Source organism: Carcharhinus amblyrhynchos, chromosome 28 (genome assembly GCF_965287045.1).
Source record: "Carcharhinus amblyrhynchos chromosome 28, sCarAmb.v2.hapA, whole genome shotgun sequence".
Lineage (NCBI taxonomy): Eukaryota > Metazoa > Chordata > Chondrichthyes > Carcharhiniformes > Carcharhinidae > Carcharhinus > Carcharhinus amblyrhynchos.
In genome coordinates, this window is record NC_137351.1 from 36082769 (window position 1) to 36103970 (window position 21202).

At 43.8% G+C, this 21202-nt stretch overlaps 1 protein-coding gene across 2 annotated transcripts in view; it reads left to right on the forward strand.

Annotated features, from left to right (window-relative positions):
• Positions 1-15399, forward strand: part of spg21 (SPG21 abhydrolase domain containing, maspardin) — a 124135-nt gene extending 108736 nt beyond the window's left edge. For both annotated transcript variants that reach the window (XM_080214035.1, XM_080214036.1), the window contains exons 9-10: positions 5568-5708; positions 14374-15399. In XM_080214035.1, the coding sequence (XP_080070161.1) occupies positions 5568-5708; positions 14374-14493 (261 nt within the window). In that variant the 3' untranslated portion in view covers positions 14494-15399. The remainder of the gene's footprint in view (positions 1-5567; positions 5709-14373) is intronic.
• Positions 15400-21202: the final 5803 nt, after the last annotated feature.

Below are 21202 nucleotides of genomic sequence, written 5' to 3' on the forward strand. Positions count from 1 at the left end.
CCTTCAAAAAATTCAGTCAAATTTGTGAGACATGATTTTCCATTCAAAGCCATGCTGACTGTCCCTAATCATAAGAACATAAGAAATAGGAGCAGGAGTAGGCCATCTAGCCCTTCGAGCCTGCCCCGCCATTCAATAAGATCATGGCTGATCTGTCGTGGCTCAGTTCCACTTTCCCGCCCTCTCCCCATAACCCTTAATCCCCTCTCTTATCAAGAACCCATCAACCCGCTTCTTAAAAATATTTAGCGAGGCAGCCTCCACCACTTCAACGGGCAGAGAATTCCAGAGATTCACCACCCTTTGAGTGAAGAAGTTCCTCCTCAACTCCGTTCTAAACCGCCTCCCCTTTATCTTGAGGCTGTGCCCCCTAGTCCTACTGTCTTTTTTGAGCGGGAAGAGTGTCTCCACCTCTATCCTATCCATCCCATTCATCATCTTATACGTCTCAATGAGATCTCCCCTCATTCTTCTAAACTCTAACGAGTACAAGCCTAGTTTATTCAGCCTCTCCTCATAGCTCAATCCCCTCAACTCCGGTATCAGCCTAGTAAACCTCCTCTGCACTCCCTCCAGGGCCAAAATATCCTTGCGCAGGTGCGGCGCCCAAAACTGCACACAGTACTCCAGCTGCGGCCTCACCAATGCCCTATACAGCTGCAGCAAGACCTCCCTACTTTTATATTCAATCCCCCTCGCTATGAAGGCCAGCATCCCATTCGCCTTCCTGACCACCTGCTGCACCTGCAAGCTGGGTTTTTGCGACTCATGCACAAGGACCCCGAGGTCCCTCTGCACCGTCGCCTGCTGCAGTTTTTCGCCACGTAAGTAATAGTCCTTCCTACCATTCTTCCTACCAAAGTGGACCACCTCACACTTGCCAACATTAAATTCCATTTGCCATTTCCTGGCCCATTCGCCCAGCCTATCTAGATCCTTCTGCAGACTCTCCACACCCTCCGCACAATTTGCCTTTCCCCCAATCTTGGTGTCATCAGCAAATTTCGACACCCTGCACTCGGTTCCCTCCTCCAGACCATCTATATAAATGGTAAATCAGTCTTTGCGTCTCCAAATGCCTGTAGGTGCTATGTCTCAAGATGCCTTCTAACAACTTGCCCACAACAGATGTGAGGCTCAGGCTTTTCCTTGCAGCCGTTCTTAAAGAAAGGCACAACATTTGCCACCCTCCAATCTTCAGGCACCTCACCTGTGACTGTTGATGATTGAAGTATCTCTGTTAGGAGACCTGCAATTTCCTCACTAGCCTCCCACAATGTCCTGGGATTCATTTCATCAGGTCCCAGGAACTTATCTACCTTGATTTCCAGCACTTCCTTCTCTGTTACAAGTACACGCCTCAAGGCATCACTGCTTCTTCCCCCAAGTTCCCTAATATTCATGCTTTTCTCAACAGTAAATACTGATGAGAAGTATTAATTTAGCATCTCACCAATGTCTTGTGGATCCACACATAGACGACCAGTTCTGACTATTCATTCTGTCCGTGCCGCTCATAATTCATTTGGAAGGATGTAGCTTAATCTGGGATAATCAACATGGATTCATGAGGGGTAAGTCTTGCCTCTCAAATTTGATTGAATTCTTTGAGGAGGTCACTAAGTGTGTAGATGAAGGTAGAGCAGTTGATATCATATACATGGATTTTAGTAAGGCGTTTGATAAGGTTCCCCCATGGTAGGCTCATGAAGACGGTAAGGAGGTGTGGGAAACAGGGAAATTTGGCCAATTGGAGAAGAAACTGGCTGGTTCATAGGAGACAGAGGGTGGTGATGGAGGGAAAATTTTCAGACTGGAGGCCAGTTACCAGCGGTGTACCACAGGGATCAGTGCTGGGTCCTCTGCTATTTGTGATTTTTATCAATGACTTGGAGGAGGGGACTGAAGGGTGGGTTAGTAAATTTGCTGTTGACACAAAACTCAGCAGGACAGTAAATTGCAATGAGGAAATAAGAACCTTACAAATGGATAGCAATAGGTTAAGAGAGGAACAAAATGTGGCAGATGGAGTTTAACATGGATAAGTGTGAGGTCATGCAATTCTGTCAGAAAAATGGGAAGGGGACTTATTATGTAAATGGGGAGAAACTTTGGAGTGTTCTAGTGCATCCAGTGCAAAAGGATCTGGGTGTCCTCATTCAGGAGTCACGGAAAACTAACACGGAGGTTCAGTAAAGAAAGCGAATGGAATGTTGGCATTTATAGCTAAAGGAATAGAATATAAAGGCAAGTATTGTTGCAATTACACAAGGCATTGGTGAGACCGCACCTGCAGTATTATGCACAGCTTCGGTTCCCTTATTCTGTTGCATGCAAGAGGTGGCTGGATATAGTACTCGGGGCAAGTCGGACCAAAGGTTATGGGGAATAGCAGGATTGGGCTATTGAGTTGGATGATCAGCCATGATCTGAATGAATAGTGGACCAGGCATGAAGGGCCAAATGGCCTCCTCTGCTCCTATCTTCTATGCTCCTATGTAAAAGATGTAGTGGTTTTGGAGGCAGTTCAGAGGAGGTTCACTAGATTAATTCCAGAGATGAAGGGTTTGTCGTATGAAGAGAGATTGAACAGTTTAGGCCCATAGTCTCTGGAATTTAGAAGAGTGAGGGGAGGTCAAATTGAGCATTATAAAATGATAAAAGGTAAGGATAAAGTAGACATAGAACAGACGCTTCCTCTTATGAGGCATTCTAGGACAAGAGATTTTTGGATAAGGGATAGCAAATTTAAAACAGAGTTGACCCCTACTTCCTAGGGTTCTACGTCCCCCAGAGGATTGTGAATCTCTGGAATTCACTACCCCAAAGTGCAGTTGATGCTGGAGCAGTGAGGAAATTTAACAAGTTGGACAGAGTTTTAATTGGTAATGGGTTGAATGGGTTATGGGGAGAAGGCAGGAAAATGGAGACGAGGAGCATATCAGCCATGATCGAATGTCGCAGCAGACTCAGTGGGCCGAATGGCCTAATTCTGCTCCTATATCTTATGAACTTATGATTTCTCTTGCTATGAGGGTCATGGGGACTTGTTATATCCTTCTGCTGCTCTTCTGGTAGTTTGCTTAATAGAGTATTTAGATTTTTTAGAATTCCTGTGTTTGCCAGTCAAACAGTTGGGGGTTCAACCTGGAAGCAGGCAGCACAGTGGTTAGCATTGCTACCTCATAGTGCCAGGGACCCATGTTCAATTCCCGGCTTGGGCCACTGTGCGGAGCCTGCGTGCTCTCTGGGTGGTCCGGTTTCCACCCACAGTCTGAAAGACGTGCTGGTTAGGTGCATTGGCCATGCTAAATTCTCCCTCAGTGTACCGGAACAGGTGCCGGAGTATGGTGACTAGGGGATTTTCACAGTAATTTCATTGCAGTGTTAATGTAGGTCTACTTGTGATGATAAATAAACTTAAGCTTTGAGCCACCCATTGTCACCTAATTCTCCCCAGCTGTCTTCTGCTATATTTAACCTCTGGCAAATGCTGATTGGTTCCTCGATTCTTGGCTTGATGTTTGACATACTAAGCTGGCATAACCAACATCTCTTTTGGCAGAACTGGCCAATCTCTCGATCACCACTTTGGCTGTGATCATCTTGAAGGGATTTGGATGGCCATATCCATCATTTTAAAGAGATACTGATAACCTCTCCTGGTTTTAGGGTAGTGGCCCTATACAGTTTACCAAATACTAGTATGGGTTTGGAGGAACAGGTGTAATGTTTTCCTGAAACTAGTAAAGTTTGGCAGGGTTTGCAATCTGTGGCCATATTGGACTATAGCTGAGGCTACAGAAAGTGTCTGTTTATGCGGGCTGAGTTTTGTAGGGACCTACGTATTCAGCCATTGTATAACATGGCCAATTCATAACATTTTCTTAAATATTCTGAGGAGACACTGTCAAGTAGAGTACTGTGCAGTCCTTGTCTGCAGGTCTTCGTTGAAGTCTCCACTTCAGCTTTGCTACTTAATCTCTTAAGTAAGAGTACGCAGGGACCTGCCTCAGAGGAGGCAGTCTGTGCTATGTGCTTTTATTTGGAATCTGCCTACCAGGCCTTAATTAAAGAGGCCTGGTTGAGTGACCCCTCTTCTTTAGTCTGGTTTCCAAACAAGGTTTCAGCTACCAGATCTCCGGCTCATCCAGTTGAGATGCTGGCTCCCTTTCATTTAAATTTGTTCGTGTAACTTGGGGTTGGGTCACAATTCAATCAAGGAATTTCCATAACTGCTGAGGCTTCCTTTTCTCACTTGGCTGGTCTAGGATTATGGAAGATGCTGCCACCTTACTACCAGCTGAGTCATTCCCAAGCAAGAAATAAATCTCTGCCACCAGCCAGTAATGACAATCTCTACAGTAACTGAATCCGAACTAGGTCACTGTCAGTGGACCCAATGGAAAGGAATGAACATGCATCTTCCAATTCCATTGACCAACACCTTGAACTCACCAAGTCATAGTTTTACAGTGCAGAAAGAGACCCATCGTGTCTGCACTGGCCATCAAGCAACTGTCTCTTCTGATCCCATTCTCCAGCATAGGTCTGTAGACTTGGATGTTATGGTGTTTCACATGCTCATTTAAATGACTCTTAAATGTTCTTGCATGTAACAAACTTTTCCTATGTTTTCTAGAACTTTGTGCACTACTGACATTACATTCAGTGACACGCAGTTTCTGGATTTATCTCTGTGATAACCCCCCAGGACTTAGGTGAGGAATTCCTATTGGCCCCGTGGGACTCTCAGAATATAAGTTCCTGTAGGATAGGCAATTGCCTAACCAGGTCAAACTCCTATCCTGAGCCCTTGATAAGGCGGACCCCTGAGAGGGATCAGTATTCTAGCTTTCCGGATGGGACTCGTACATGTACCACGGAGTTATGGTTTAACTTTTGCTTCGATAAATAAAATGTTATTCCTTTCCAGTGGCTTCCTGAGTTATTACATTGGTGATGAGGTCCAAGGAATGTGTCTGGGAACCTTACTGCTCTCGTACATTCGTATGAATTTTTGGAGACAGCACTTCATGGACCCCAGGCACCGAACCACTGTCATACACTAAGAACTGGAGCTAAGATAGATAACATTGACCACCTCTGCTATCAGGATCTTTTGACAGAAGCAGTGACTACATTGAACATGCCATCTTTGGCACCGTGCACACCCAAGGGCAGTGAAGGAACTTTACCCTAGATAGGCTTAAAAAGAGCCAATGAGGATTCCAAAAAAGTGACACTTTGGCATTCATCAAGAACAAGACATTCGCCGACTTGTATACCCTGTCTGACCAGGTGGAGTACATAACGGAAAGAAGGCCACAGGCCAGAAGAAGATTTGTTTTCTCCGTCAAAATAATTAAAACAAATGATTTAAATCATTATGTTGATATTTGTTGGAACGTTGTGTCTGCAAATTGATTGCCTTGTTTAAGAAAGAAAACATCTGTATTTGCGTTGCACCTTTCGCGTTGTCCCTTGGCCATGAAAGATACTTGACACGTGCAAGTTTTTTGATAATTTAGTGTTGTAATTTCTTGTTCTGTTGTGATCTGTTTCAGGTCTTTGACCACAGTGCACTTTCTCAAGAAGCCAAAGAAGAAATGTATAAATTATATCCAAATGCAAGACGGGCACATCTTAAAACTGGTGGCAACTTTCCCTATTTATGTCGCAGTGCTGAGGTTAACCTTTATGCGCAGGTGAAGTACCAGAGATTTTCTTCTCATGTACATGATTCAAGGGCTGGCACTTTTTATTATTCTTTCTTGGTATGTGGGCATCGCTGGCAGGCCAGTTATTGCATAACTTTAATTTCCTTTGAGATGTTGGTAAGCTGTTGCCTGAATACTGTGGGAGAGCAGCAGTAGTAGTTTCAGGAATTTGACCTGACGGTAATGAAGTAGCAGCAATATCATTCCAAGTCAGTATGATGCGCGAATTGTGGAGCTGGGAGATTGGAAATGTTCCCATATGCCAGTTTTTCTTGTCCTTCTAGGCGTTAGAGGTTATGGATTTTGAAGTGCTGCCGAATGAGGTATAGAAGGTAAAGACAAATTTTTTCTGGCTGCGTCAATCTGGTTTTTGTTCTTTTGTACTTGACAAGTTGTTGCAGTGCATATAGATGGTGCACATGGTAACCACTAGGCAGGTGGAGATAGCATATATTAAAGGTGATGAATGGGGTGCCAGTCAAATGGACTCCTTTGTCCTGGATGGTGTCAAGCTTCTGGGGTGTTGTTGAACTGTGTTCAGATAGGCAATCTGGGAATATTCCATCATATTTCTGGCTTGTGAAAAGGCATTGAAGAGCTAAGTGATTGTCATGGAATTTCCAGCCTCTGACGTCTATCAATAGTATTTATGTGGCTAGTCCAGTTAATGCTTTATGTTCAAGACTGACTGGTGGGATATTGATGGGCAATTTGGTGATGTTAATCATAGAAAGTTTATGGCCCAGAGGCTTTCTATGTCTGTGCCTCCGAGAAACGGACCACACAGCATTTACCCACTTTCCAGTAATTGATTTATAGCCCTGCCAGTAATGGCATTTGAGGCGCATATCCAGACATCTTTGAAATCAGTTGAAGGTTTCTGCCTTTATACCCTTTTGAGCAATGAGTTACTAACCCCCACAATTCTCTGGATGAAAAAACATTTTCCTATCTCCCCTTTAATCCCCCCCCAATTAGCTTAATCCTCTGCCCCACCGTCACTGACCCCTTTCCTCTCTGCTGAAGTAAACAGAGTCAGTAAGAAGTCTCACAACACCAGGTTAAAGTCCAACAGGGTTATTTGGTAGCATAAGCTTTCGGAGCATTGCTCCTTCATCTCTCCAATGCCTTCATATCCTTCCTGAAGTGTGGACCCAGAGCTTGATATAGCATTCCAGATGAAACCTGACAAGTATCATATACAAGTTCAACATGACATCCTTACCCTTAAAACAAAGAACAGTACAGCACAGGAACAGGCCTTTCAGCCCATAATGTTCTGCTGAACATGACGCCAAATGAAGCTAATCCCTTCTGTTTGCCGTTGATTCACATCTCTGTATTCCTTGCATATTCATGAACTTATCTAAAAACCCCTTATATTGTAACTACCTCTTCTGCACCCCTGGCTGTGCATTCCAGACACCTACCGCTCTGTGTAAAACCTGCCCCTCACATTTCCTTTGAACTTTACTCCTCTCACCTTAAATACATGTCCCCTAGTGTTAGACATTTCAACTCTGGGAAAAAGGTTCTGACTGTCAACTCTTTCTATGCCTCTCATATCATAGAATCATAGGATCCCTACAGTGCAGGACGCCATTTGACCCACTGACAACAATCCCACCCAGGTCCTATCCTTGTAACCCCACATAATCCTATGGTGCAATCCCACCCAGACCTGTTCCCCATAACCCCAAGTATTTACCCTGCTAATTCCCCTAACCTAGAACTTGGGGACACAAAGGGGCAATTTAGCATGGTCAATCCACCTAACCTGCGCATCTTTGAAGTGTGGGAGGAAACCAGAGTACCAGAGGAAACCCATGCAGACACTGGGAGAATGTGCAAATGCCACACATTTACCTGAGGCCGGAATTGAATCCGGGTCCCTGGCTGTGAGAGGCAGCAGTGTTAACCACTGTGCCACCGTACCACTGTGCCGCTGTCCTGACACAATTTTATAGACTTCTGTTAGGTTTTCCCTCAGCCATTGCAGAAAATACAACCCTAGTTTGTCCAGCCTTTCCTCATAGCTCTTAAGCCCTGGCAGCATCCTGGTAAACCTCTTCTGCTTCCTCTCCAAAGCCTCCAAATCCTTCCTGTAATGTGGCAACCAGAATTGAATGCAATACTCTAAATGCAGTCTAACCAAAGTTTTATAAAGATGCAGCATGACACCCTGACTCTTGTACTCAATGTCCTGATCAATAAAGGCAAGCATGCTGTATGCTGCTTTTGCCACCCTGTCTACTTGTGTGGTTACTTTCAGGGAGCTTTGACCCTTCCACAGGGCCTGGTGGATTGAAGCACATTTGTTTCAATGCGAGAAGTATAATAAGTAAGGTAGATGAATTTAGAGCTTGGATTAGTACTTGGAACTATGATGTTGTTGCCATAACAGAGACTTGATTAAAGGAAGGACAGGATTGTCCTGGTTAGACTGGGACTTTTTTCTGTGGAGCTTGGGAGGCTAAGGGGTGATCTTATAGAGGTCTATAAAATAACGAGGGGCAGAGATCAGCTAGATAGTCATGTCAGCTAGATAGTCTTTTCCCAAAGTTGGGAAGTCTAAAACTAGAGGGCATAGGTTTAAGTTGAGAGAGGAGAAACACAAAAGTGTCCAGAGGGGCAATTTTTCACTCAGAGGGTGGTGTCTGGAATAAGCTGCCAGAGGTAGTAGTTGAGGTAGGTACAATTTTTTCTTTTAAAAGCATTTAGATAGTTCCATGGGCAAGTTGGGTATAGCGGGATATGGGCCAAATATGGGCAATTGGGATTAGCTTTAGGGTTTAAAAAATAAGGGTGTCATGGACAAGTTGGGCCGAAGGGCCTGTTTCCATGCTGTAAATCACTATGGCTCTATTGGCAGCTTAATGTTCCAGGATATAGATGTTTCATGTGGGATGGGGGTGGGGGGGGGGGGGTTGCGGGTTGCTGTAAAAGGAGTGGGGAAGTTGCACTACTGGTTAAGGAGAATATCACTGCTATACTGCAGGAGGATACCTCAGAGGGCTCATACAGAAGGCAGTATGGGTAGAGCTCAAGAATAGGAAGGGTGTAGTCACAATGTTGGCAGTCTTTATATGGGCCTCCCAGCAGCCAGTGGGAGATAGAGGAACAGATAGGTAGGCAGATTTTAACTAGGTGTAAAAGTAACAGGGTGATTTTAATTTCCCCTATATTGACTGGACTCGCTCGTTGCTAGGACCATGGGTGGGGCAGAATTTATAAGGCGCATCCGGGAGGGCTTCTTGAAACAGTATGTAGATTGTCCAACTTGGGAATACTGGACCTGGTACTGGGGAATGAATATTTCAGCTAGGGAGCAGCTTGGGAATAGTGACCACAATTCAGTAAGCTTTAAGATACTGATGGATAAAGATAAGTGTAGCCCTCAGTTGAAGGTGCTAAATTGGAGCAAGGTTAATTACATCAATATTAGGCAGGAACTGAAGAATGTAGATTGGAGGCAGATGTTTGCGAGCAAATCGACATTTGGCACATGGGAGGCATTCAAAGTGTAAGTTGATCGGCATTCAGGACCGGCACGTTCCTATAAGGATGAAGGATAAATATGGCAAGTTTTGGGAACTTTGGATAACGAGAGATATTGTGAGCCTAGTCAAAAAGAAAATGGAAGCATTTGTCAAGGCTAGGAGGCTAGGAACATATGAAGCAAGTGTAGAATACAAGGAAAGTAGAAAGAAACTTAACCAAGGAGTCTGGAGGGCTAAAAGGGTCACAAAAAATAATTGGCCAACAGGATTAAGGAAAATCCCAAAGTTTTTTTTTACAGCAAGAGGGTAGTCAGAGGATTGACCCACTCAGGAACAGGGGAGGCAATCACTGGTGCAGCCAGAGGAAATGGATGAGGTATTAAATGAATGCTTTATGTCAGTATTCACCAAAAACAAGGACTTGATGGATGAGTCCGGGAAAGGGTGTGTGGATAGTTTGGGTCAGGTTGAGATCAAAAAGGAGATATTGGGGGTCTTGAAAAACATTAAAGTAGATAAGTCCCCAGGGCCTGATGGGATATATCCCAGAATATTGAGAGAGGCAAGGGAGGAAATTGCTGGGCCTTGAGAGAAATCTTTGTATCACCACTGGTTACAGGGGAGGTCCCAGGAGATTGGAGAATACCCAATGTTGTTCCTTTGTTTAAGAAGGGTAGCAAGGATAATCCACGTAATTACAGGCCAGTGAGCCTGACATCAGTAGTTAAAAAAAATTATTGGAGAGGGTTCACTGAGACGGGCGCACGGTAGCACAGTGGTTAGCACTGCTGCTTCACAGCTCCAGGGACCTGAGTACAATTCCTGACTTGGGTCACTGTCTGTGTGGAGTTTGCACATTCTCTTCGTGTCTATGTAGGTTTGCTCCGGATGCTCTGGTTTCCTACCACAGTTCAAAGATGTGCGGGTTAGGTTGATTGGCCATGCTAAAATTGCCCCTTAGTGTCCTGAGGTGCATAGGTTTGAGGGATTAGTGGGTAAATATGTAAGGATATGGAGGCAGGGCCTGGGTGGGATTGTGGTCGGTGCAGACTCGATGGACCAAATGACCTATAGGGTTTCTATGGTTCAGTGGAGACAGGATTTACTCCCGCTTGGAAATAAGCAGAGAGGCAACATGATGTTGTGAAGGGGAGGTCATGTCTCAGTAACTTGATCGAGTATTTTGAGGGATGACGACGATGATTGATGAGGGTAGAGCATTGGATGTTGTCTACGTGGACTTTAGTAAGGCATTTGGCAAGGTGCCTTAGGGCAGACTGGTAAAGTCGCATGGGATCAGAGATGAGCTGGCATGATGGATACAGAACCGACTCAGTCATAGAAGACAGAGATAGCAGTGGAAGGGTGCATTTCTGACTGGAGGGTGTGATTAGTGGCGTTTCTCAAAGTGCTGGGACCTTCACTGTTTGTAATATGTGTAAATGATTTGAAGGAAAACGCAAGTAGTTTGATAAGTTTAAGGATGACACAAAGGTTGGTGGAATTGCGGATAGCGATGAGGACCATCAGAGGATACAGCAGAATATAGATCGGTTGGAGATGTGGGCAAAGAGTTGGCAGACGGAGTTTAATCTGGACAAATCTGAGATGATGCATTTTGAAAAGCCAAATACAGATGGGAAATACACAAGAAATGGCAGAACCTTTAAAAGTATTGATAGGCAAAGGGATCTGGGTGTACACAGGTCACAAAGTGGCAACAGGTGGAGAAGGTTGTCAAGAAGGCATACGGCATGCTTACCTTCTTCAGCTGGGGCACTGAGTTTTAAAAATTGGCAAGTCATGTTGCAGCTTTATAGAACCTTGGTTAGGCCGCACAGTGTTCAATTCTGGTCGCCACACTACCAGAAGGATATGGAGGCTTTGGAAAGGGTACAGAAAAGATTTACCAGGATGCTGCCTGTATGGAGGGCATTAACTATGAGGAGAGGTTGGAGAAACTTGGTTTATTCTCACTGGCGACCTGATAGAAATCTATTACATTATGAGGGCATGGACAGAGTGGATAGTCAGAAGTTTTCCCAGGGTGGAAGAGTTAATTACGAGGGGGCATAATTTTAAAATGCAAGGGACAAGGTTTAACAGAGCTGTAGAACATTACAGTGCAGAACAGGCCCTTCGGCCCACGATGTTGCGCCGACCAGTTAAAAAGCAATGACCCTCTAACCTAAACCAAACCCTTTCCATCCATAAACCTATCCACGGATCTCTTAAACGCCCCCAAACTAGGCGCATTTACAACTGCAGCAGGCAGGGCATTCCAATCCCTCACCACCCTCTGGGTAAAGAACCCACCCCTGACACCCGTCCTATAACTACCACCCCTTAACTTAAAGCTATGCCCCCTCGTGCTAGCTTTCTCCAAGAAAGGCAAGTTTGCTCACACAAAGTGGTGGGTGCCTGGAACTCACTGTAGGGGAACGTCGTGGAAGCAGATGCAATAGTTTCTTTTAAGGGGTGCCTGGGTAAGTACACGAATAGGATGGGAATAGAGGGATGTGGCCCTCAGAAGTGTATGGGGTTTATAGCTCAGAGAGGCAGCATGGTCGGTGCAGGCTTGGAGGGCCAAAGGGCCTGTTCCTGTGCTGTAATTTTCTTCTTTGTTCTTTGAAATTCAGCTCCTTTTTCCATCTCTGAATCAATGCAGTAGTGATATCTGGACCTGGGTGGCCTTTCTGGAACCTAAATGAAGATCAGTGAGCAAGTAGGTGCTGTTTGACAGCATTGTCAACATCAACGATCTGTCATTTTACAGATAGTACTGATGTGTCAGTAATTGGCCAGATTCAGTTTATCCTGCTTATTGTTGACAGGATGTACCTGAGCAAATTTCCACATTGTTAGCTATATGCCAGGAGCTGTACTGGAATGGGTAAAGAGGGTTTTGGGGCATCAGTCTTCAAAACTTTGGCCACAATGTTATCAAGGTCCATAGCCTTTACTGTATCTTGTGAGCTGAACACTTAGTGTTGCATTCAATTCTGGTCGCGAAATTACGCAAAGAATGGAGAGGATGCAGAAGAGGATGTTGCCTAGATTAGAGGGTACAAGCTATAAGGAAAGGCTGGGAATAGTCCAGATAGAAGTCTATAAAATTGAGGGGCATAGATAGTATTGACAGAGCATAAGAAATAAGAGCAGGAGTAGGCCATCCAACCCCTTGAGCCCACCCTGCCATTCAATAAGATCATGGCTGATCTGAAGTGGATCAGTTCCACTTACCCACCTGCTCCCCATAACCCTTAATTCCCTTATCGATCAGAAATCTATCTACCAGTGACTTAAACATATTCAACAAGGTAGCCTCCACTACTTCAATGGGCAGAGAATTCCAGAGATTCACTACCCTCTGAGAAGAAGTTCCTCCTCAACTCTGTTCTAATCTGACCCCCCACTTATTTTGAGGCTGTGCCCTCTAGTTCTGGTTTCGTTTCTAAGTGGAAAAAATCTCTCTACCTCTACCCTATCTAGCCCCTTCATTATCTTATATGTCTCTGTAAGATCATCCCTCAGCCTTCTAAACTCTGTGTACAGACCCAGTCTATTCAGTCTCTCTTCATAGTCCAACTCCCTTATCTCCAGTGTCAGCCTGGTGAACCTTCTCTGTACTCCCTCCAAGGCCAATACGTCTTTTCACAAATAAGGGGACCACAATTGCACACAGTACTTCAGTTGCGGCCTCATCAGTACCCTGTACCGTTGCAGCAAGACCTTTTATATTCTATCCCCCTCGCTATAAAGGCCAACATTCCATTCGCTATCTTGATCACCTGCTGCACCTGCAGACTGGGTTTTTGCAATTCATGCACAAGGACCCCAGGTCCCTCTGCACCGTCGGAATCTTTTTCCCAGAGTTGAAATGTCTAATACTAGGGAGCATTCACTTAAGGTGAGGGGCTGAAAGTTCAAAGGAAATGTTAAGGGGCAAATGTTTTACAAAGTGGTAGGTGTCTGAAACCCACTGCCAGGGGTGGTAACATAGGCAGATATGATAGGGGCATTTAAGGGGCTTTTGGATAAGCACATCAATATGCAAGGAATAGAGGGATATGGACCAAGGGCAGGCAGAAGGAATTCATTTAATTTGGTGTCATGTTCATGTGGGCCGAAGAGCCTGTTCTTGTGCTGTACTATGTTCATATCACATGGAGTGCATCAAATTGGCAGATTTGCTGCAGTGGTGCTGGGACCTCGGGAAAGGCTTAGATGGATGACAGTCCACTTGACACTTCTGACTGACGGTTGCAAACTTTTCAGTCCATAACTACTTTTGATTCTTGATAAGTAATGTGCACACCACACAATTGCTAAGCAATGACCATTTCCATCAACAGAGGCTAGCCATTTGCCAGTGGCATTAAATGCCATTGCCATTGCTGATTTTCCCACCAACCTCTTATGGAGGTTACCATTGACAGAAACTTTTAACTGGACTAGCTAATCATCTGGCTGCAAGAGACTTTGTTATCTGTGGCATCTGAATCATGTTCTGCCACCCCAAAGCCCACCATCTACGAGGTGTAAGTGAAGAGTGAGATGAGTGCATCTCATGAAGCTCAACACTATCCAGAATGAAGTTGTTTGGCATACCATCCACCAGTTTAAACATTCACTAAATGTTTAACAAGAATGATACACCACGATTACCGTGTGTGCCAGTGTTCCCTCTGATTTGTTTTTACTTTTGCTATCCAATGCTTAATCTGCTGGAGTCCTGCAACATTGTGTTTGTCAAATTGGTAACCCTGTATCCCCATTTCCTCAAAAAATGAATTATCACGAAAGCCTGTCAGCTACTTATAAAGCACAAGTCAGGAGTGTGATTCATTTCTCTCCATTTGCCTGGATGAGTGTAGCTTCAACAACTTCTAACAATCTGCCATGGTCTTCTACTGCACCTGCTGTCCACTATTCCACATCCAATAATAAAGGTTGCCTGTTTTCATGTTTTCTTGTTCAAATCAAATCAATATCAGAATTTGTAACTGTTTACACAGGGAACCTGCAGTCTTGTTTCAAATCATATTTAATGTTGTAACTTTTTGCTTATTATTTTGTTGAATGCTGCAGCAGCTTGGGTCAGAAAAGACACAATTCATCAAAAGGTTTAAACCTTCTGCCTGCCTTTTCAGATCCATCTGCGACAGTTCCATGGTACACGATACGCTGCAATTGACCCAGCCATGGTGAGTGCTGAAGAGCTTGAGGTACACAAAATCAGGGTTGAAAATGGAAACGAGGAAGAGCTGTGACTTTCTCCCTTGAAGACTGGAGTCAATTTCCACATGAAGGCACTGAACTGTGAACTCGGCTGTTTTTTTTTTGAAGTGTGTCAGCAGTGCCTTTATTAAAAACAATACTTGCAGCAGAAAAGTCTGACTTTTGTCCTCAGAACCTCTGTCTAAAACTGTTCATGACCTGCTGGCTAATTAGAGCTATGGAACCAAAGCCATAGGCAAATAACTGAATCTGTAAGTACAATGTCACCTTACATAAATCCCTTATTTTTTGTTCTAGCCCATTGTATTTTAATTCATTGTCAGTTAAGCATTTCAGATCCATCTTGCCTGTATGGTTCCTTGACCGTGAACTATATTTTTGTTGGATACCTAAATGGTAATATTGGGCCTTCATTTTGTACTTGTGTCCCATTTAATGTACTGCAAATATTTTAGTTGTTGAAACAGTTGCCATAATTTTTGAAGTTAGTTTTAATAATCTATTAAAATAAATGCACACACATCGTAAGGCTATTAATTTGTGATTTTAATTGATCAGTGATTCTATAATTGCTGCACATGAAGTCGCATTTGAAAATTTTGCTGTGTTTAACTTTGGTTACTTACTGAGTTATGGTTTAAAATGTAAATACTCTGTTGTGTAAACATATTGTTGAATATATTTAGCTGAAAGTGGCAGTCTGTGCCAAATATTTCATTGGGAGACAGTAACTTGCTCAAATCAAGTAAGGAGTTGTCGAGATTCTACTCTAACATATGCCATTGATGTGTTATCTGCATTCTGTGAATGAAGTGCATATCTAACCTGCAGTGAATAGGATTCAAAACCTCTTTTAAAAATGTCTTTGGGGGCTGAGCCCTATTATTAGAGGTTTTTGCATTATGCTGGCTAATAAATTACTTTGATTGTTTAAACACAATGTTGTACTATGTTCATGATAAAACAGTATCATTTGATAGCACCCAATTAGTCTTCTCTCCACGCATGTTGACCTGACCAACATTTTGTGTTTTTACTTAATTTAAATAAGATTGATAATATTTCAAGATTTTGGACTACTTTCCATTCTTAACTGAATGGAGAGACTGGGGTATACTACAGGCCTTCCAACAGCTCATGGGAAGTTGAAGAACGGATATGTAAGGAGATTCTGGATAGGAGTAGAAAAAATAGGGTTGTTGTAGTGGGAGACTTTAATTTCCCTCATATAGACTGGAAATCCCTTAAGGCTGGGTGTCCAGACAGGGATGAATTTGTAAAGTTCGTCCAGGAAGGTTCTTTGGTACAATATGTTGATAGCCCAACTAGAGAGGGAGCTTTACTGGACCTAGTACTGGGGAATGAGCCTGGTCAGGTCATCAAAGTTTCAGTGGGGGAACATGTGGCGAACAGTGCGCGTTGTACATCACGGCCCAGTTTCTCGCTCTACTGATTCGGACTTAGGACATAAGAACTAGGAGTAGGACTAGGCCATCTAGCCCCTTGAGCCTGCTCCACCATTCTATAAGATCTTTTGTGGACTCCACTTATCCACCTGCTCACCATAACCCTCAATTCTTTTACTGTTCAAAAAAATGTATCTATCCTTGCCTTAAAAACATTCAACTGCTTCACTGGGCAGGGAATGCCACAGATTCATAACCCTTTGTGTGAAGAAGTTCCTCCTCAACTCAGTTCTAAATCTGCTTTCCCTTATTTTAAAGGCCATGTCCCCTAGTTCGAGTTTCACCTGCCAGTGGAAACAATTTCCCTGCTTCTGTCTTTTCCCTTCATAATCTTGTATGTTTCTATAAGATTTCCCCTCTTTCTTCTGAATTCGAATGAGTATATCCCAGTCTACTCAGGCTCTCCTCATAAGCCAACCCTCTCAACTCCGGAATCAACCTAGTAAATCTCCTCTGCACCCCCTCCAGTGCCAGTATATTTTTTCTCAAGTAAGGAGACCAAAACTGTACAGAGTACTCCAGGTGTGGCCTCACCATCACCTTTATACAGCTGCATCGTAACCTTGCTGTTTTTAAACTCCATCTCTCTAGCAGTGATGGACAAAATTCCATTTGCCTTCTTAATTACCTGCTGCCCCTGCAAACCATCTACTTGTGATTCTGAGTATTGGCAGCTGAATATTCCGGGATATGAGTGTTTTAGGCGAGATAGAGAAGGGGCTAGAAGAGGTGGGGGAAGGCCTTCCAACAGCCCACGGGAAGTTGAAGAACAGGTATGTAAGGAGATTCTGGATAGATGTAGAAAAAATAGGGTTGTTCTGCTGGGAGATTTTAATTTCCCTCAGACTGGAAATCCCTTAGGGCTGGGAGTCCAGATGGGGATGAATTTGTAAAGTGTGTCCAGGAAGGTCAATGTTCTATACTGGACCTAGTACTGGGGAATGAGCCTGGTCAGATCATCAGAGTTTCAGTAGGGGAACATGTGGCGAACAATGACCACAATTCTGTAAACTTTCGAATAGTAATGGAAAAAAATGAGTGTTATCCTATGGGTAAGGTGCTGAATTGGGGGAAGGATAACTACAGCTGGATTAGGTAGGAGTTGGTGGCTGTTGATTGGGAGAAGCTGTTCGAGAGTAAACCCACATCTGGCATGTGGGAGTCTTTTAAGGAGCAGTTGATGGGGCTGCAGGACAGGCATATGCCTGTAAAAAGGAAGGATAGGAAAGGTAGGATTCGAGAGCCGTGGATAACCAGAGAAATTGTGGGTCTAATCAAAAAGGAAAAAAGAGGCATACATGAAGTCCAGGCAGCTAAAAACAGATGAAGCACTGGAGGAATACAGAGAGAGTAGAAACAGGGATTTAGAAGGGCAAAAAGGGGTCATGAAATGTCCTTGGAAGACAGGATTAAGGAAAATCCTAAGGCATTTTATACATACGTTAGAAACAAGAGGGCTGTCAGAGAAGGTCAGATCTCTCAAAATCAAAGGAGGGGAATTATGCTTAGAACCCAAGGAAGTGGGTGAAATCCTAAATGAATTCTTTGCAATCGTATTCACGAAGGAGAGGAACATGTTGATCGGTAGTGTCTCAGAAGGATATGTAGACCCATTAGAGCAAATTGTAATTACAAAGGAGGAAATGTTAGATGTTTTAGGAAGCATTAAGGTAGACAAATTCCTAGGGCCAGATGGCATCTGTCCTAGATTACTGAGAGAGACGAGATGAAATTGCTGGGCCTCTAACAGAAATCTTTGTTCCTTCACTGGACACAGGTGAGGTCCCAGAGGATTGGAGGACAGCAAATGTGGTCCCGTTATTTAAGAAGGGTGGCAAGGATAACCCAGTAATTATAGGCTGGTGAGCTTGACGTCTGTGGTAGGGAAATTGTTGGAGAAGATTCTTAGAGATAGGATCTATACACATTTAGAATTGAACAGTCTCATTAGCCTTAGCAAATGGTATTATACAAGGGAGGTCATACCTCACAAATTCAGTTGAGTTTTTGAGGAGGTGACAAAAATGATTGATGAGGGAAGGGGCGTGAATGTCATCTACATGGATTTTATTAAAGCACTTGATAAGGTCCCTCAGGCTGGTGCAAAAGGTTAAATCTCACGGGATCAAAGGTGAACTAGCTAGATGGGTACAGAACTGGCTTGGCCATAGAAGACAAAGGGTAGCAGTGGAAGGGTCTTTTTCTGATTGGAGGTCTGTGACTAGTGATGTTCCACAGGGCTGTGTACTGGGACCTCTGCTGTTTGTGATATATATAAATGATTTGGAAGAAGATGTAGCTGGTCTGATTAGTAAGTTTGCGGATGAAACAAAGATTGCTGGAGTTGCGGATAGTGATGAACGTTGTCAGAGAATACAGCAGGATATAGATAGGCTGGAAAATTGGGTGGAGAAATGGCAGATGGAATTTAATCCAGATAAATGTGAACATAGAACACTGCAGCACAAACAGACCCTTCGGCCCACAGGTTGCGCTGATCATATCTCTACCTACCAGGCCTATCTATAACCCTCAATTCCATTAAATGCCATGTACTCATCCAGAAGTCTCTCAAAAGACCCCAACAAGTTTGCCTCCACCACCACCGACAGCAGCTGATTCCACTCACCCACCACTCTGAGTGAAAAACTTACCTCCTCTGTAGTGAAGGAGTGAAGTGATGCATTTTGGTAGATCTAATGCAGGGGAGAGCTATACAATAAATGATAGAACCATCAAGAGTATAGAGGGATCTGGGTATGCAAGTCCACAGAACGTTAAGGGTGGCAACACAGGTGGAATAGAAGGCATATGGCATGCTTGCCTTTATTGGATGGGGCATAGAGTATAAAAGTTGGCATGTGATATTACAGTAATATATAACGTTGGTTAGGCCACATTTGGAATACTTCGTCCAGTTCTGGTCACCAAACTACCAGAAGAACGTGGACCCTTTGGAGAGAGTGCAGGAAAGGTTTACCAGGATGTTGCCTGGTATGGAGGGTCTTAGCCATAAAGTGAGATTGAGTAAACCAGGGTCGTTCTCCCTGGAAAGACAGTGGTTGAGAGGCAACCTAAAAAAAGTTTATAAAATTATGAAGGGCATAGACAGGGTGAACAGTTGGAAGCTTTTTCCCAAGTCAGAAATGACAAATACAAGGGGGTAAGGTTCAATACAGATATGCAGGGGACGTATTTTACGTGGTGAGGGTAGTGGGGGCCTGGAGTGCACTGCCAAGCAAGGTGGTCGAGGCAGGATCATTTAAGACGTATCTCAATAGCCACATGAACAGACTGGGAATAGAGGGATACAAACGGATGGTCTAATTAGGAACACATGATCGGTGCAGGCTTAGCGGGCCAAAGGGCCTGTTCCTGTGCTATATTGTTCTTTGTTCTTGCACAAGGGCATCCAGGTCCCTCTGCACAGCGGTATGCTGCAATTTTTTATCATTTAAAAAATGACTTAGAAAGTATGTCAAAATTAGCAACCCAAATGCCAGGGAACATCTGTAAATGGTGGCTCCAACGTGAATTTAGTTTTGGTTTGAGCAAGAAAAAAATAAGTGACAAACCAATGTTTCTGGACGCTGGATCCAGGAAGGATATATTGGCTTTCAATGGGTGCAGTGCTGTTTTACCACAATGATGTTTGGGCTACGTGGCTTAAATTGTGGGGATAAGACACAGGAAATTACGAGGGGACCTTATTGAAACATATAAGATGATTAGAGGTTTAGATAGGGTGGACAGTGATAGCCTTTTTCCTCGGATGGAGAAAGCTAGCACGAGGGGGCATAGCTTTAAATTAAGGGGTGGTAGTTATAGGACGGATGTCAGGGGTAGGTTCTTTACCCAGAGGGTGGTGAGGGATTGGAATGCCCTGGCTGCTGCAGTTGTAAATGCGCCTAGTTTGGGGGCGTTTAGGAGATCCGTGGATAGGTTTATGGATGGAAAGGGTTTGGTTTAGGTTAGAGGGTCATTGCTTTTTAACTGGTCGGTGCAATATGTTCTATGTATTCTCTGATGTTAGGGTTGAAAGGTGACATAATCAAGGTGTTCAAAAAGATTTTTTTAATTTGGATATAATGATGACCATGAAACCATTGTTATTGTCATAAAAATTCATCTGGTTCTCTTGTGTCTTTTAGGGAAGGAAATCTGCTGTCCTTAGCTAGGCTGGTTTAAATATGACTCTAGATCCTCAGTAGTGTGGTTGACTCTTAATTGCTCTTGAAGTGAGGACATTTATGGATGATCAATAAATTCTGGCCCAGCCCAGGAATGAAGTTTAAAGAAGGATTCAGTACAGTCGATAAATATTTCTCTCCTCATATTTAGCTTTATGTCAATGTAATATCCTTGCTGGTAATTGGAGTATGACATTTGCTATCTTAAATGACATTAAACGATATCACTATTTATCAGATCATCTTTTGCTATGACATGACATGAGAACATAAGAAATAGGAGCAGGAGTAGGCCATCTAGCCCTTCGAGCCTGCCCTGCCATTCAATAAGATCATGGCTGATCTGAAGTGGATCAGTTCCACTTTCCCGCTCTCTCCCCATAATCCTTAATTCATAGTTTCTCCTACCCTTCTTTATCAACTTCTTTTTGTCAATCTTTGTTGACATTTAAACCTCTCCCAATCCTCTTCTCGCCCACTACTCTTAGCTATTCTAAACGCCTCCGCTTTTAATTTAACACTTTCCTTCACCACCTTCGTTATCCACGGCTTATTACCTCTCCTCCTTCAGTCCTTTTTAACCATCAGAATAAATTTCTGCTGAGCACCAAGAAAGATCTCCTTGAAGATCCTCCACTGCTCCTCAGCAGACCTACCTTCCAACGCACTCCCCCAGTCAACATTCGCCAATTCTTCTCTCATCCTACCGTACTCCCCTCTGTTCAAACAAAGGACGCGTGTCTGGGAACCCACTTTCTCCTCCTCCATCTGCACCAGAAACTCCACCATACAATGATCACTCTCCCCAAGAGGATCCTTCTCCACAAGGTCCCTAATTCTACCTGCCTCACTACATAACACCAGATCCAAGATAGCTCACTCCCTCGTCGGCTCCAACACACACTGTTCAAGGAAACTATCCCGGCAGCATTCCAAGAACTCCTCCTCGAGCCCACCGCGTCCAACATGGGTCGACCAATCAATATGTAGATTGAAATCCCCCATAATTATTGCCGTTCCATTCCTGCACGTCGCACTTATTTGCGCGTTAACAGCCCGCCCCACCTCCAGATCATTATTCGGGG